General features: G+C 39.4%; 1 protein-coding gene across 2 annotated transcripts in view; it reads right to left on the minus strand.

The window, feature by feature from the left end:
• The window catches only part of LOC142109666 (integrator complex subunit 2-like), a 66,513-nt gene that overhangs the window by 11,203 nt on the left and 37,640 nt on the right, over positions 1-17,670 (minus strand). For both annotated transcript variants that reach the window (XM_075193732.1, XM_075193733.1), the window contains exons 12-21: positions 13,890-13,958; positions 11,282-11,416; positions 8,064-8,346; positions 6,186-6,290; positions 5,901-6,065; positions 4,932-5,133; positions 4,030-4,155; positions 3,742-3,946; positions 3,469-3,654; positions 1,661-1,768 (exon numbers count right to left, since the gene is read on the minus strand). In XM_075193732.1, coding sequence (XP_075049833.1) covers positions 1,661-1,768; positions 3,469-3,654; positions 3,742-3,946; positions 4,030-4,155; positions 4,932-5,133; positions 5,901-6,065; positions 6,186-6,290; positions 8,064-8,346; positions 11,282-11,416; positions 13,890-13,958 — 1,584 coding nt within the window. The remainder of the gene's footprint in view (positions 1-1,660; positions 1,769-3,468; positions 3,655-3,741; positions 3,947-4,029; positions 4,156-4,931; positions 5,134-5,900; positions 6,066-6,185; positions 6,291-8,063; positions 8,347-11,281; positions 11,417-13,889; positions 13,959-17,670) is intronic.

A 17,670-nucleotide genomic window follows, 5' to 3' on the forward strand; every position in this document is an offset into this window, starting at 1 on the left:
TCTCCTAAGTCTATGGACTCTGCGATCCCCGTAGTCCTGCCTGTTACAAGGGGGTCAATTGCTACTGAGGTAGAGGGGAGAACCACCGCAACGCTGGAATCTCTGTTGGTTTAGATAGCAGCTTTACCAATGTCTCAACCCCCCTGTGTCAGGGCATTTGCCCATGCTGGCATTTCCAGTAGTGGTGGAGCACTAACCTGAGCCTGCATGGCCAAGGTACCCCCGTGTCCTGTAGTCTAACTGGTAACTTATCTTTACACTTGGAACACATATTTTGCCCAAGTTGCCTTTCCCTTATCAGACATTTTTTTAAGGGAACAGTATAACAGTAATAGAATGAAATACAGAAAAATCACTCACAAGCAAACAGAGAAATACCAGCTAGTCTACGAGTCAAAAATTAGTATCCCGGTAAGATTATGTGTTAGTGCAATTAGTATTCTATATTTTAATAAAAATGCTATGGTAACAACAATTTAATTTCAATATACCCCTATACCCCTGTAATAGAGATATAAGAAAAAGTGGTACTTAGCCTTCCAATCAGGCTAAGATGTCTTTTGGAGCAGGAGAGATCTGTCAGCAGCTCTGTGTCCCTGATAAATGGCTGCTGCTTTTTTTCCCGGGCAGTTATTTTGGCGCCCTTGGAATGGTTCAACTGCTACAGACCCTTTTCCTGCTCCTCCAGTATTTCCTGCTGGCAAAAGGCGATCTGCTGCATCTATGATATGCAGCAGTTGCTTGTAATAGATTCCTGGTGGCCGTCTTTGTTTGTGTACAAATGCACCCCCTCCTTTGCTTAGGAGGGGACTTGGTGCATTCCAAAATGGCAGTACCCAACGTTCCGATTACCGGTGCTCTTTGAGATTTTTAGTAGAGCCGGTATAGCGGTCCTCGATCAGTGTGGCAGCGAGTTTTGTAAGTGAATGCTCTGTATTAGAACAGAGCAAACTTGACCAATACTGAAAAGGCTACAGTGGGTTGCAGAGGAGAGGGGGTTGTCAACATTGATACATTAACAAAATTAACCTGTTAAGTGCCAACTGCACCTCCACTCTGACAACCCCATGGTAGCAGTGTCCCCCAAATAGGATGAAAGGGAAATAACAATTTTATTATTTCTGTATGAATATGGTGACATTCAGTAATTCTATATATAATACGAGTACATGTTGGAAAAGGTATAGGACTGAATACTTTTTCATACTTCTTGCAGCCTGGAAATTATATTTATTAGAACAGGAATATTAATTTGTGAGTCACACCTTATTAATCATAAACAGTGCATAAAGCGATTAAAATGCGAGTGGCATGCAGAGTGTAGAGTTACAAAAAAGAGAAGGAAGAGGGTGCGTCATCTTCTAGGATATAATAAAAGATCTGACTATATGTAAGATACAGAACTAATTTTGCTTTATGTGCTCTACATTCAGGTGAATGGAATAGTTACATTTGGGTAGCTGAAGTGCCTTATTTTCTACTGTGTAAAGAGAAATAAAACATCCAAATCAGTATAGGCTATCAGAGTCAATACTGAAAAGAATGCAGCAATGGTTACTATAGCCTAATGTGAAAAGTAAAACAGATTGCTGTCTCTTTACCCTATACCTGAAGCTATTGCAATATATGAACTCTAAAAGACTGAGATAACATAAGTGACCTGTTTCTCCAGTTCAGGCTGAGCTATGAGTTCAGGGATAAAATCCAGACAGATGTGCATTGATGGGATTCCTGCAACAGTCAGAGGCAGCAGCTGGCACGGATAACCCTGAGGGAAAAAGCAAGAATCCCAGGAAATCATTAAACCCTTTATCTTGTTCTACTGACCAGACCCATTTCCACACATTTGTAATCTGTAAACTTCACAGAGAATAACTGATTTTTCACTCTTCCACAAGTTGCATTTATTTTCCTGTGACAAAGAAGGCTCTCTTTTGGTAGCATGCTGCAATAAATATATTTCATTTTATTTTAATAAGCAGGAAAACGAAAGGGAAGAAAAATCAGTTTTACCACAAGTTAAATTCAAAACATGTCTGCATGAATTGTGGCCAGCTATAAATATTAATAAGTATTCCTGAGAGTGAGCATGCCGTATAATGTCAGGAGCACGCTCACTGTAGTCCCGACAAAAATGTCCGACATCATATCCCAGCTTTGAAGACAGTAATCTTGCTGGCTCAGAATAATATACATGACCGAGCCCACACAGACGGCTAATCTAAATGATGGGTAATACATTTATGACAAAGGGATAAAGGGGCACAGTTTCAGAATTGGTTTTATCAATTAGGCATGTGTGCTAATAATTGTACATTATAATTCGGGTCTAACTATTTATTGTTATATTTCAAAACTGCATTACAGGTACATCTTAATAAGCTAAATTTGCCCCAAGTAGAGGAATACCAAATATGTACCTAATAAATATTTGATAAAGGGAGAAACAGGATTGTATCTTATTTGCATGCTTTTTCCTTCACCAAAGGGGACCTTCAAGGATCACAGGGGCTGCCACTTGGTCTATAGTCAGAACCTATAAATCCAATTTACACTGGATCTATTAATAACCTGCACAGCAGCTACTGTAAGACACATTGTCTGGGTCCATTGGTGCAAGTTTACAGAGGAGACCCAATTCAGATTTTAGGTGCTTTTCCCCACCCAGCATACCACCTAAGGTGTTTATTCTTCTTTACAAAAGGGAAATCCTATGATGTCACAGACATGCGCTCCCCAATAGTGACATTAAGCTTTCCGCCACAGCAGGGTCCAGTAATGGTGGGACATTGTTAACAGTGTAGTCTACTGCATTTAATGGCAAGTTATAAATTGAATCTCCAAAATGGCAGTTACTAAACGTCCTATCAGTAAGAAAGGTTACATTAGCAAAGCATAGACCCTAGCATAAATAATACTTTGCAATAATCATATACTTTTCATAGCAAAAGATAAGCACTACCCTAACCATTGCCTGCATGCATTACCTAGAATTGCTAACATTTTACAATGATTTCCAGAGACACATTGCTCCTAGAAATTGATGTCTAAAATTGACCCTAGTCTCTGTTTGTCTGTGCGAGTGTGTATCTATATTAGGGAATTTAGACTGTAAGCCCCAATGGGGCAGGGACTGATGTGAATGAGTTCTCTGTACAGCGCTGCGGAATTAGTGGCGCTATATAAATAAATGATGATGATGCCTAGTACTTACTAGGTGCTCTGCAATCCTCATCTGAACTGACATTTACTACTATTTAAATCAGATTATAAAGCTCAGAGAATAAGAATGATTGTAAGAACTGCAGCATGTATGCAGAATGATAGTAATGTTACTATGCAGTTGCTGTGCAATAAAAAAATAGGGACATTTCTAGGCACAGGAATAAATCTGTTAAACAAGGGAATGTTTTTGAAAATAATGAACAGTTTAGATCTGCTTAAGTCAAAAAAAAATGTGATACATACCTGAAAATGAACAAGTTTAGCAATGTTTGGGTCTGCTATGAACATCTGATGGAGCAGACAACAGATTAGACACTGTACTTCCCGGAGGTTGCAAAGTAGACTCTCTTCTCCTTCCAGCTGCTCCTGATTCTTTTCCTCCTCTGAAGGAAGACAAATCTCCAGCAAGATCTGCACTGCGGCACTATCCTAATATTGAAAAATCCAACATTGAAGTTTGTTTCTCACAAGGGTAGTGTTCAGCACGTTAGACTGTCACATGCTTTTACTAGTTACCTGGGCTGAAAGTAGAGCATTTTTTAGTTCTTCTCTAGTAACCTCCATCGTTTCTGCCTGTCCTGCTAGAGCTGCCATTGCATTACTAGGTGATGGTTTAATATCCTGATCCGCAGTCTCTTTCAGATACGAGTTCAGGTAAGCTTTGGAAGCTAAAAGATAGCCATTCAGCATGTGGAGGGTGATATCCATCAGTGGTGGGCACCTGCCAACAGAAAAGAACCAAGGTAGTAAACCAAACAGAACATTCTATCCATGCCTTTAGCAGAAATGCAGACATAAACTAACCTCAGAACTCGTGCATCACACCTTAGAACAATTAAAGGGTCAATCATGAGATCATTCTGTGTATACTTATGCTGCCGAGCCAGTTTTAGAGAAGGCTGCAATGCATTTACAGTCATCACCCACAACCTGCAAATTAGAAAAGGTGACAAATTGATATCATATATAATCTTGCTGCAGTAGCAAATAAAAACAAGAGTAAATTGGGTGACACATTCATATATTAAATTATCTGCTTTAGTCTTCTGAATTGGAATAAAATTAATATAATAAAAAGCTCCAGAGTGGTGACTGCTGAAAATTCACTTTACAAATTCTATTCAGACAGAAAACCAACTTACAGTTGTCAAGTTGATTAGTAAATCAGTTAAATTTATGAATACATTTTAGAAACTTTAAACCCTTAGGGGGGTATTCAATTGACGGCGGGATCGCCGAAAATCCCGCGCTCAAAGAATATTACCGTTAATACGGTAATCCTGCGCGTAAATATCATTAATACGGTAATTTACTCGCTGGATTTCAGCTCGCAATCCAGCGAGTAAATTACCGTATTAACGGTAATATTCTTTGAGCGTGGGATTTTTGGCGATCCCGCCGTCAATTGAATACCCTCCTTAGTGTTGTGTGTAAGTGTGGTCTTCCACCATAAAATAGCAGAAAAACAACTATATTCGACACGCCATCCTATCATCAATAGGGGGATATTTTTAGTGGGTGCAGTTCGCCTCTAGATCAGCAATACAAAGAATGAGCCATTTCAACAATTTCCAGGACAAATGCACTTTTCATAAATAGACATGGATGGAATTTTAATTTAACCACTAAATAAGCATAGCTGCTTTCAAATATTTCAATCCTATTTCAAGGCCAGCAAGTTCTAAATAAAATTAAATGGGTCCTACCTTCTTGGCATAACAGTGTTCAAGGTCATCCATAGCTTGTTGATGGTCTGAAGGATCCTGCGTGGAGCACCGACATTCAGGAGTTCGCTCATATTGGCAGTGAGAACTTCTGCATACGGGATTAGGTCACTGGCACTAAGCAAAGTCAAGTGCTCTAGAATTTGCATCACCAGAGTGTGGCTGCTTTGAAGCAGTAAAAATGCTTAAACAAAAATAAAAACATATTTCTAAAAGAGGAATATCTCCACTATTTTTAAACAGCCAAAAGGTAAAATACAAGGATTGTAAAAGAAGCACACTTTCTTTTCATCTGCTTAGTCTACAGATGTAATGATATACAGGGTCTGCTATATAAGCTCTCTCTTTTTTTTTTTTTTTTAAACCTTCATTATTTAACAAAAATATATAACAAAAAATAATGACATTTAACAAGTTTACAATTTTCCAGTTTTACAATTGTATGTCCTGTGGTCGTCATGTGCGACATTAGAAAAAAATTGCAATATTTTGATGTTACAGTGTTTGTGTCCTTTGTTATCTTGTGCATACAGTTATATGCAGCCACCACATACCTTCCACAGAGAATATAAGAAACTATTCGGGAATATCAATTACTAAATCCCAATAATGTACTTATTAATCCAACACCCCCATATACTATAATGTTTAAAAATCTTGCCCATGTGCTTGTAAATAAACTTTCACCTCTGGCAATTTTCTACTTTGACCTTGTATAGATTATCATTTTTCCCCAGAATAGCATCCCAAGACAACGCACCACAGCCAAGGGGTGAAGTACAGAACTATAGAAAGCACCACCTTAAGGAGACCTATGGGAAAGAGCTGTCAGCTCAGAGACCACAAGGCCAAAACAGCACATAAGGAGAAGAATGATCTTCAGGCAAGAACACATAAAGGGAACAGTAAGAAGGGGCTAATAACACACACAGTGACATTTGTCCAGCTTACCGTCCTGCAGCTGTTTGGGAGAATGACTTTTGGCAGAGTTTGTCAGCAGCATCCTACGTAAGAGAGCATCTGTCCCAGTGATTTCCTCCTCACATATCCAGTCATCCACTATGCACAGATGAGGGTAGTTAGTGGCAAGTAGGCGCAGAAGAGCAGAGTGTAAGCCTAGAGAAGAGGAACACATTAACATTTGGTGAATATAAGTTAAGACATAGCAAAATTTATATTACTAATTATATAAATTCCCATGTTATACCCAAAAACCCAGAGCAATCCGTCCCTTACCTCCAAGTTCCTGCTGTAGGTCCTGTGCCTGTCTAATGAGGTATTTTATTGGAATCTGGTCCATTAATGATGAAGAGTAAGACTTGGGTTTCTTTTGCATAGCTGCTGTAATTCCAACACAAATAAAAGATTTTAGGTAATCATGTTTTGTATGGGTTTCTTTCTCAGAACAATAACCGCTTCCCAAACACAACAATGAGCACAATGTCAACCGTTTCTCTCTTTACAGTTGTAGACCGGCTCAGTGAATGAAAATAGTAAAAGCTATCATCTTATTTTATTAATATGGTGCCACAGAAGCCGCAGCGCTGGACAATCAATAAAAAATAAAACAGAACAAATACAACTATGGGACAATACAAACATTAGCCATTCTTTGCTACGAGACCTTTCTTTTCAGAAAGATTATGTTGGTCAACATGTATATGCACACTGAGTACATACAAAAATGCCCATGAAACTGATTTGACTACATATATCACTACTATATCACATTTACTATATCCCATTTATACTACTATATCACATTTAACAATATGTACACACCTGCATAAAAAACCACCACAAACATTTGTATTTCGAAGGCTAAAGACTTGCTTATGGCCAAAACTCTTCATGGTTCCAAAGACTTACTACTTTGCATGATTATAGAAAATTAATTATATGGAAAACAAAATATATCAACTTTTGGAAGAAAGAAAGAGAAAAAAAAAAAAAAAAAAAAAAAAAAAAAAGCATGGTCTAAAATGTACAAAATAAGGCCTCTTGGTTAAGCGTGGCCCTCAGATTCAATGAAGTGCCCACTGCCATATCAACTAGTCAACATCAGTAGTTTTGAAGTGAGTAGTACAAGAAGCTATTCATACTACTCCATTGTGATGTGCCGGTGGAGACTGGGTATAAATGGGACTGCAAGCTACGAAAACATTATAGAGAAGAATCTGCATGAAAGAAGGTTGGTGCTACATATATTATGCTAGAGAGTATATCTAGCAAATGAGTAGACATTAATTGGACTTATATTTGCAAGGGTCTATTTTGAAAATGTAACCCCTATGTGACTCACACTCTCTCTTTCTCTCTCTCTAGCGTCCCGGTCGTCTCCTTGACGACCGAGACGCCACTTTAGGCCCGAACGTTGCTAGGGCAATGGCCGGACGCTGATCTGCTAAATCGCAGCGTCCCGGCAATCCAGGGCAGCCTGGCGCACGCGCATTAATTCAATATAGCATGTGGGCTAATTAAGTTTAATTAAACAGCACTTCGGGGACTAATCATGTGATGCTACTCCCTGACCCATATTGGCTGCATTTAGTATTTAAGGCAGGGAGGGCATAGCCACCCTGCCGGTTATAGTGTTTACGCCCTGTGGATAGCTGACCTGCTGTGTGCTGTGTTACTGACTCCTGATAGAGTTTAAGTGGGTCCAAAACAAAGCCAAGGTCAAAACAGGAAACCTGATTGCCCTGACTACTGCTTGTTATTTAGATATCCCTGCTAGCTGCCAGCCCTGACCTATTGGCCTATATTTGACTACTCTGTTTGCTTCAGACCCCTGACCGCAGATTTTGTCTGACCATCCGTTACCATCTGGATTCCCTCAGACGGCCTTTCGCTGCGGTTTTGTTAATAAACTTGCAATACAATAGACTTGAGACCTGGGGGCATCAGAGTACCTGTGAGTACATCAAGCTTTACAGGAAAGGCGGCTGCTATAGGAGAAAACCTCTACCGCTAGTTCTGTGGGTTTATTACGAGACCGGTCAGCCCAACACCCTAGTCTATGTCTGCAAGACACCTAAAAATACATAGACTTGTCCTTTAACATTTTTCAAAACAGGGACAAGCAGCATTCAACAGTTTAAAAAAAATACCAACCTAGTGTCTTAGAATTAGCCAGAAGTGCTTCTTCATAAGACAGTAGGTAGTAGAGCAGCAAGAGTTGAGTGGTAATTTTGTGACGCAGATTGGAACGTGAATTCTCCCCTGTTGGGCCCTGGAAAACATTCAGTATTTCCTGCTCTGTGATTGGCTTGTTGGTGGCTTCTGGGCTGGACTTGGATGCAGGGGTGATGATGGAGTTGATGTACACGTCAACAAGCGGGAGCAGCTGCTGATGTAGAGGAGTAGTTGTTTCACAAAGCTGAGTATAGATCCAGTCCTGGAATACAAATTGGGGTAAAAAAAAATAATAAATAATACACACCTAACCTTAATGGTTGCTCTAAAAAAACATGCTAAATGTAAGTAGGGAGGAGCCTAGAGTCACTCATCATCCATACATATGCACACATTTTACAAATACATGGAACAGTAACAATACAGCATGTTACCAAGCCCTAATTCAGCATATAATACAGCCCCACAGAACTGTTTATTGGAGGCAACAAAAACCAATAAACACAGATACACAGCAGAGAGAGGTAGTATCAATGGGAATAAAGTACAAGGTGCTCGGTACAGTTTCCACATGTGTATCATAGAACATCTGAAGGCAGTGAGTGAGAGCATTCACTGCCATCATCTTTGAGCTAATTAACGAAAATGAAAAAGGTTGGGGAGGTGAAAAGGTGTGTGGGAGGGAAACTGGAGAGTCCACTCGGGTACTGAGAAAAAAAAAAAAAAAGGGAAGTATATGATCTTATATTAAGAAAAGAGGGCAACACTGAAGGAAATAGACCATTTCAGAAAAAAAGGGAAGGATTATCCAAGAAAGGAGATTACAGGAGACCAAATTTTGCAATAGATAGCTGAGGAATTCCTCAAAGTCCTATATATTCCATTTGATACGTTTTTCAAGTGCATGTGATAACCTGAACTAGAACATGCCGCATCACCTATGATCTCTAAAGCAGCTCAAATAAGTTGAAATGCTCCATTGCACACTCATAATCAGCGCACAGCCCGCGATCCATAACAAATAAAATGTTTTTTTATCATATACATTGCACAATTAATAAACCCATGTTAATGGCACCACCCAAAGCCTGGACTGTGGAGACCAAGGCTTAATGGGCAAATAATTCTTATTCTACATGAAATGTTTATAGATTTAGAGTGTCTTAACAGCAGCAAAGACAAACCGATGTCACCAATACACTCTAATACAAGGTCTGAAAGGCCAGCAATCATGTTCAAGATAGGTTCCATCCATCGACACAGATTCGTTCCAGGCCATGATGCACCAATTGCGCTAGGTAAGTTGGGCTTTATATTGGGATGCCCACAGTTCCTAGACCTTATAAAAAGTGGAAGCATGGACAGCGTTTAAAGCACACATCTGCATCAGACATCAGTGCATCAATGCAGCAATCCCAGTCAGAAGCAGGTGTAATTATGTTACTGTACAAAAGTAAGGTGTGTGAGGGGCCAGAAGTTGGAATTGGAGGTAGCAGGGGGCGATGGTGCCCCAGGCAATGCTTCAGCCTGAGAAACCTTGCAATGCCCAGACTCCATACTATACATATGAAAGTCTTTCTTGAGAACCACTTGGAAACTGGGAGCCGACAACTATTTCCAGTCCACCGCTAGTTGACAGGTGCCTGTCTGCAATCACTTGATTTATCAATTTTGCAGACTGCATGGTCAGCAGGAGGAAATAGTTTGGGGGGAGAGGGACATCCACCTGAAGTAATTAACTGCTTAATGTGGCTCCAGAAGATACAAAGTTTAGGGCAGGTCCACCGTATACCTGGAATGTATCCGGAGAAGGACAGCCTCTGCCAACATCCATCCGAGACGTCAGGAAAAATACTAAGCAGCCAAACTGTGACAAAATACCATCAATATTATAACTTATATGCATTTCCCTTAATCTTGACACAAATAGGGGAGTTCCACTCCCAGATTTCTGCCCATTCCTCCCCCATCCAGGACCTCTACAATGTCCTAATCCCAAGCCAGCTCATATGGATCTTTCAGAGAGCTCGTAGCCGTAAACTCTGCATTTATAACACCACGACCTCAGCGGAGGTCTGTTTCCACAAAGAGGTTCAAATGCCATGAGAGGTCTGGCAATCAGTTGTTTTTAGGCACACTATGGAGGTGCCCGAGTTGAAGAAATGGATACAAGTTTTTATAAAACGTATGTTGATCTGGGCCTGGAGATTGTAGCACAATAAATTGTTAAAAATCTGAAGTCATCTGCCAGCCAGGGACCCAAGGTCAAAGGATGCCAATCCAGCTTGAAGTCTGGGTTATTGAAAATAAAATCTATCGCTGAGGAAGGTGGAGCCAAAGCAAACAGATTATGTGCTTGGTTCCATGGGGATTATAGTTTGTGAATTGTATGGATCAAATCTACATTACTCCTTGTATTGTATGGGTCCTGACAGCCCAGTGCAAACCCAACTTGATCCCAAAAGGGGATAATAAGATTCCAATGATTTACCAATATTTTTGCATAAATTTTGAGATGAACATTTAGCAATCATCATCAATTTATATAGCGCCAGCAAATTCCGTAACACTTTACAATTGGGAACAAACATTAATAAAACAATACTGGGTAATACATACAGACAGAGAGGTACGAGAACCCTGCTTGTAAGCTTACAATCTATGGGAATGATATGGGATTGTAATCTGAACCAAAAGTTGGGTCCCATCCTGTCTTTGGTTTCACCACTGTACTAGCTAATGTGGTGGTTGAGTCAAAGGCTGCCACCTCGTGTATCCTTAAAAAGATTTGTTATTCTTCTGAAAAAGCTTCTTAAATGTCATTAGTAGACTACAAGAGGGGCTACACAAGAGCTGTAAATCAGTGTTCCTACCAGCCAGCACAGTACTATAGGGGAAAGCTGAGAGTCACCTCATTTCAAGTAACCAAGCTTGAAAAGTAGTCCAATTATGTGTAGGAAGATGCTGCACTTACCAATTATTATAATTGAAGATTCAATAACTAGACGTTAAACTCATTCTCTAAGCAACTCCTTTAAGCATTAAAAGATATGTATAAAAAGTTATCCATTCCTTAACAATACTTGCAAACTATACTTTGAAAGTGGTTTTTTTGCAAATGTCACAAAATGCTGTGTTTCATATAGGAAGACCTAGTAATCATTATGGATATACTTCAGAATATATAGAATGCCTACCTTTATTGACACTTTGTGTTTGGTAAAAGCCCGACTTCTCAGCAGCTGATATATACAATGAATGGGCAAGAAGCCAGTAATGTTAGCACTCAGATTGCTTGTGACGGGTACACGAACTGCATGAGCTGTTACAACCTAAAAAGGGAAAAATTATGAATATGAAACTAAATCATTACCATTTATTTATATAGCGCCAGCAATTCCGCAGCACTTTACAGAAAATATCTGTCATTTGCATCAGTTCCTGTCCCATTGGAGCTTATCGTATCACCACGAGATGATAATCAATATATATAAATATATATATCTATAATATAAATGTCTAGTGGCGTGTGTTAGTCTGTCTGTGGAAAAAATAAAACCAAGCTGCAGCACCACCTGCTGGGCGGAGTTATACACTGACCTAAATTCTTAGTGTGTGTGGAAAACAAAATTCAGAAAGGGCTGAAATTTGGTATACTAAGATGTTTTTAATTTGTTAATTTAATTTGTTAATTGTTAAGTGTTTATAAAGATTTAAAAAATATATATATATATATATATATATATTTCTTGAAGGAGAAGTGACAGTTGGGAGTGGTTGGTGGTTGCCGGGGGTGACAGTGGGGAGTGGTTGGTGGTTGAGGCCTGGGCTATGGCCCAAATGCAAGTAGCTTGATTTGACTAGAATGCATGAGTATCATGCACGGGTTAACTTTATATAATATAATATATATATATATATATATATATATATATATATATATATATATATATATATATATATATATATTTATGATTTTACCAGAAGCATGCATCATGAATGGGTTGCCAACTTAAAAGAAAATTGCATGACATTTCATAGTATCAGCCCATAGTGGACAGCAAAGCCCAGAGTGAGTCAGTGCACAGCAATTATTGTAACACAATAAGGTTTATCAAGGTGGGGAGACTTGCTTTTTCAGAGGCTATGCTCTGCTACTACCAGCAGTGATTTATTCCATAACCATTTACCTCACAGAAAACAGAGGATCCATATATTAATTTGTTTTCGTATTTGGCGTTTTAGGGCATATCATTTTACATACCACGATACCGACATTTTTAAGCACACTTTGCCTAATTGAGAGTACTATATTTTTTTCTGCAGGCGACACAATGTGTTAAACTGCAATTTTGCCTTTAATGAAAGTCCCGCTTTAAATATGGTTGGCAAAATCATTGAAAATCGGAGGTTTGACAAAACCGCCGTAATACATTTACCCCAAGGAGACAAAGTGGCTTGTCTGAGATCACACTGGTGGCTAGATCTCAGTGTTAAATTGTTTGTTAATTGCTAACCTAATTCTATAATTTGCAATTTGTATTCAAGACAATAAAAAAAAATTAAAATAAAGGATTTTAAGACAAAATATGAAACATTAATATTGTAAAAACAAATAAAAGCAATACTTAGAAACCTTTTAAACTAGAAAACAATAAAGAAAATGTTGTAGGTCTTTCACATAATTTATTCCTCAGGCAGTAAAGATTTAAAAACACATTGATATTCAGAAAACAAAATTCACTCAAGTGTTAATTAAATTAAGTGAACACACTTTTAGTTACATAATTGCTTTAACAAGGCGGATGCCCCTAGGAGGATGATTCTGGAATCTTCAGACACAGAACAGCACATTTTTTGTCCTCTTCAAATCACATTAGAATGAAAAACTGAAAATGAGTTAGATAGAGGGCGTTTCTTGGTTACAAATGGCAACATCGAGCACTTGCCTGAGCGTTGATTGTCCATTTGCACAGCCAGCATATCACACAGTCCCAAACAAAGTTTTCCTCATGTATACATTTACCATGCAGTTTGTATTAACATTAGACTTGTCATAGACTACAATGTTATCCATCGCCACCATTATAGGACTTGTTCACAGATTATTACCTCACAAAAATGCAGGATAAATGTATGTTTGAATTATTTTCCTAACAAACTCTGTAAGCGTTAGCAGCATGGACTGTTGTGATGTTATAAATTGCACAAAGCAACTTAATATTTGTCAATATGGTAGGCTATGTGAATAACCCTGCTTTGGTATTTAAATGTGACTTCAACAATGAGGCAAGATACTTGTGGAGTATTGTAACATGCATAGTAGTACCCACAGAGACAGCAGACTAATTCATATAAAAAAAATAAAAAATAATTAAATCTGGCAATCTTCATAATTTGGAGATTTAAGAAGAGACAGGGAAATTCATTGCTAATAGTATTAAAACTATATCAAATAATATCAATTAGCATTTCAGCATCAATTCCTATTTCAACTAAGTAATTTTATACATATAGCATGACAATCAGATGCTGAATAACTGAAAATTGTTTGATAATTAACAAAAGCTTCAAATATAACATTGCAGCACTGATAACAAAACAGTAAACAAACTTTTTACAAAACAAAGTAATTGGAAAATAATTGTATTGAAGATAGTACAAATGTAAAATAGAACGTTAAATAGAACAATGTTCTCTATTAAAGCAATCAACAATTACATCTATTTATAGTGGTTTTTCATGAGTTTGATGATGCTCATTAGTACTCGTGACTATCATTACTCCCATCTATATTGGCTTTACCTGCTCTGTAAAGATCTCTTGGGTGAAAATGGTCTTCATTCTACCAAGTGAGCCTGGCTTAATGACAATCTGGAAGAGTACAAATTAAATCAATGTTTCACATAATTAGCATATTCAGCCATGCAGAACACAATGTGTGGAATATACACAAATAAACAGGCCAATATATAGAAAATGAAAATATATACATTTAAGATTTAAAGAATGGATCAGCCGTAAAAAAGAAAAAAAATCCTAATTAATTCAAGGTATACATTTATTAAATTGTAAGCATATCCAACCATCTGCAATAGGTTTCCGAAGTACATTAAAGCTGGTGACAATTACATGGGATAATGTACCTAGGGATAGAAATGTACAAGATGTGACAGAGGACTCATGTGCCCATATCAAAACACTGGGCTCCATACCTCAGAACTCCTAATTTTCAACTAGGGGTCGCATTTCTCTTTAAAAGTACACAAGTAGTAGCTTCTGACAACAATATTTTGATATTTTCCAATATAAGTTGTTTTTTTCTCTTATTAAGTAAAAAAAAAAAGCTGCCAGCCCTTCACAGAGCAATTACTTGTAAAAGGATTGTGAGATCGTACATGGGGGTGAGCCTGTATCTATTGCGATCATTATGATTTGTGGGCGATGTAAAGTAAAATGGAAAGCAGAGGAGGAGCAAAGATTTTTCTAAACATTGTATGAAAACTGAATTATATTCCTTGTTTACCACTTTTGCAGTCTCTTATCTGTTCAATTGTTTGCTTAAAGCTTATGAACACCTAGATTGTAAAAGCAGCTTTTAAAGTTTAAAAAAACAAACAAAAAAAACAAAACTTGATTCATGGTGACCAATGCAATAATACTTTTTCACTTAAGCTGTGTGTTTCCAGATTAATTTCAATGAAAAGATTGCGGATAAGATCTACATACTTAATGCAGCATTCAAGAGCATTAGACACTTTGGAAAAGGCTAGTGTAACAGCAAAGAACAGATCCTATAGTCTTTAGCAATACAAACTCCCAGAAGGTGTACTCTGTGGCTGTGACAGCACTGGGAACACTTAAATTCCACGGACGAAATTTCATGGGCACATGTGAAATGAGGTGCATATTTTGCAACACACTTTTGAACATTTTGCTCTCTAATTGTAGTGTAGGATTAACATCCCTACCGCCCTGTGTTTACAGCAAGTATATGTGCATACAGAGAAATCATTTGCCAAAGGCTTCAATGAACCCTAATTTTCTGAGCGTTCACAGCACACTGAAAGCATCCTCTGCACAATGCACCATGTATGCCTTATTGGCATCCATGTTTACAGGGCTGGTAACAAACATATAAAATAGGATTTTTATACTTGCGCAAAATCAGTCTTAGTCCATTGGGTTATAGAGTAGGGAAAGGACGTTTTGGCACTTTAAAACTTCAGTTAACGAAGCCCTAGCTCCTCCCTCTCTATACCACACTTACTGTTTAGCCAGTTTATGTTTAACCAAGCACACAGAAAACAGAGCTAGAGAGAAAACAGGAACAGAGAAAAACAATATTCTCTCAAAAAGACGACATGTCAAACATTAGGAGAAACCAAAGCGTTAAGGGTGGGCACCCGGTGTCCCCCAATGGACCAAGAGAAACGGATTTTTACGCAAGTATAAAAATCCTATTTTCGCTAACATCCTTTTTGAGACACCGGGGACATGCCAAAGCCGCATCAAGGGTGGGAACACTCAGAAGAAACTGCATGAAGCACCTTTCTTCCAAAATTTGCATCCTTGGATGCAAACACATTAAACTTGTAAAACAGAGTGAATGTGTGTACAGAAGACCACGTGGCCGCCTGACAACTGTTCACTTGAGGAACTGTGGCGTGCCACCAAGGAAACACTCACAGACCTCGTAGAGTGCGCCCGAAGATCATCAGAAACAGGCTAATCCTCCACCGTGACATTGTCCGACTGAATCTTCTCCGCCCTTCCCTGCAGCAAATGTTGCCGCTTATTAGAGCACGGAACACTGGCCACAGCTCCAATACATTGATTGGAAGCTTGGATTCCTTTCGATTCCAAAGACCCTAAAAGCGAGTGTGAAGACAGACCGCACCTCAACCCCAAAGGCTGGCATCCTCTATGACCAAGGTCCAATCCCAGATCGAGAATGGACGACTCCTGTAGAGATTTTGTTTGTGCAACCACCGATTGAAGAAGCGTTTGACGCACATGCCAAGACAGGCGTAATACCTGGCCTAATAGATTCAGATGGGATTTGCTCCATTTCGACAAAAGTTCAAACTGGTATTCCCGTACGTAAAATTGAGCAAAATGGACCGCCTCAAAAGTCGATACCATTTTGACCAGAACTCTTATTCCAAAATGAACAGAGGTCTGTTTTGCCTCCAACAGAGATGTCACCATCTTCTGCAAGGCCAGAATCTTGTCCGGAGGTAAGAACACCCGCTGCTGGGTATCGAATAAAAGTCCCAAAAATATCATGCACTGAGATGAGATAAACTTGGACTTTTTGAAGTTGAGAATCGACCCGTGGGATTCTAGAGTCTGGATCACTACTTAAATACGAGACTGAAGTACTCTTTAAAAGAAGATCATCCAGGTAAGGGATGACCCGTAATGCCTTTGGACCTTAGCAGAGCAGCCATGACTGTCATGATCTTTGTGAAGATCCGCAGGCCGTGGCCAGACCAAAGGGTATAGCTTGAAATTGGAAGTGTTCTGACCAAACCGCAATCCTCAAGGAGGGACTGATGACCATCCCAGATGGGAACGTGGAGATAGGCATCCTTGATGTCTAGTGCCACCATGAACTCTCCCTGTTCCATGCCGTGGATGACCGACCGCAAAGACTCCATATTGAAGCTGGGCACTCTGACCTTGGTGGTCAATGATTTTAGATTCAGAATGGGTCTGAATGAGCCATCTGATTTTGGCACAAGAAAACAGTTGGAATAAAATTCCAAGCCTTTTTTGAATCTCGCATCGGAATAATCACCCTGGAAGAAATGAGGAATTTGATCGCTGCTCGTAAAGCCAGTCGCTTTCGTGGACGTGTGGGAAGCTCTGTGGTAAAGAACCTCCTGGGAGGATAACCGAGCAGATCGATTTTGTACCATCGGTTCACAACTCCCCTTACCCAGGCATCCGTGGTAGTCTGTAACCACCGATCCCTGAAGAGAAGGCGGGCTCCCACGACTGGCGACCGTGGAGGGGCAAAATGCCAGTCATGCAAACTGCTTGTCTGCAGGCTTAGCTGCCAGACGTTAAGCAGACCAGGCCAGACGCCCATGCTACAGCATGAACGACTGACCTATGGAGGATTGGCCCGAGAAATATTGACCCTGAGACCTGCCTGAAGACTGGAAGCTGGACATTCTTTGCTTGGGAACATTAACAGGAAGAAAAGTGCTCTTTTCTCCCATTGCTTGTCTGATAATGGAGTCAAGCTGAGGGCCAAACAAAACACCTCCGGAAAAAGGAATGGTCTCAAATCTTTTTAGACTCAACATCAGCCTCCCAGCACTTAAACCAGAGAGTCCGACAAGTCGAAACCACAGACAGATATTCACACCCCTATCAGTCCCGTGTCTAGGGCCGTCCGCCTCCCCTTAAAAAAATCTGTTGCACTCTGAACTACTTCCATTGGTGGAGCAAATTCAGAGGACGGTCTCCCAGTCAACAAGCCTTCCGACAGCTGTTTTAACCAGTGTTCTACAGCCTTGTTGACTTACGCCCACGCCAAGGCGGGCCGCAGAGAGGCACCCACCGCCATGAAAAT

This window comes from Mixophyes fleayi (assembly GCF_038048845.1).
Source record: "Mixophyes fleayi isolate aMixFle1 chromosome 2 unlocalized genomic scaffold, aMixFle1.hap1 SUPER_2_unloc_7, whole genome shotgun sequence".
Taxonomy (NCBI): Eukaryota; Metazoa; Chordata; class Amphibia; order Anura; family Limnodynastidae; genus Mixophyes; species Mixophyes fleayi.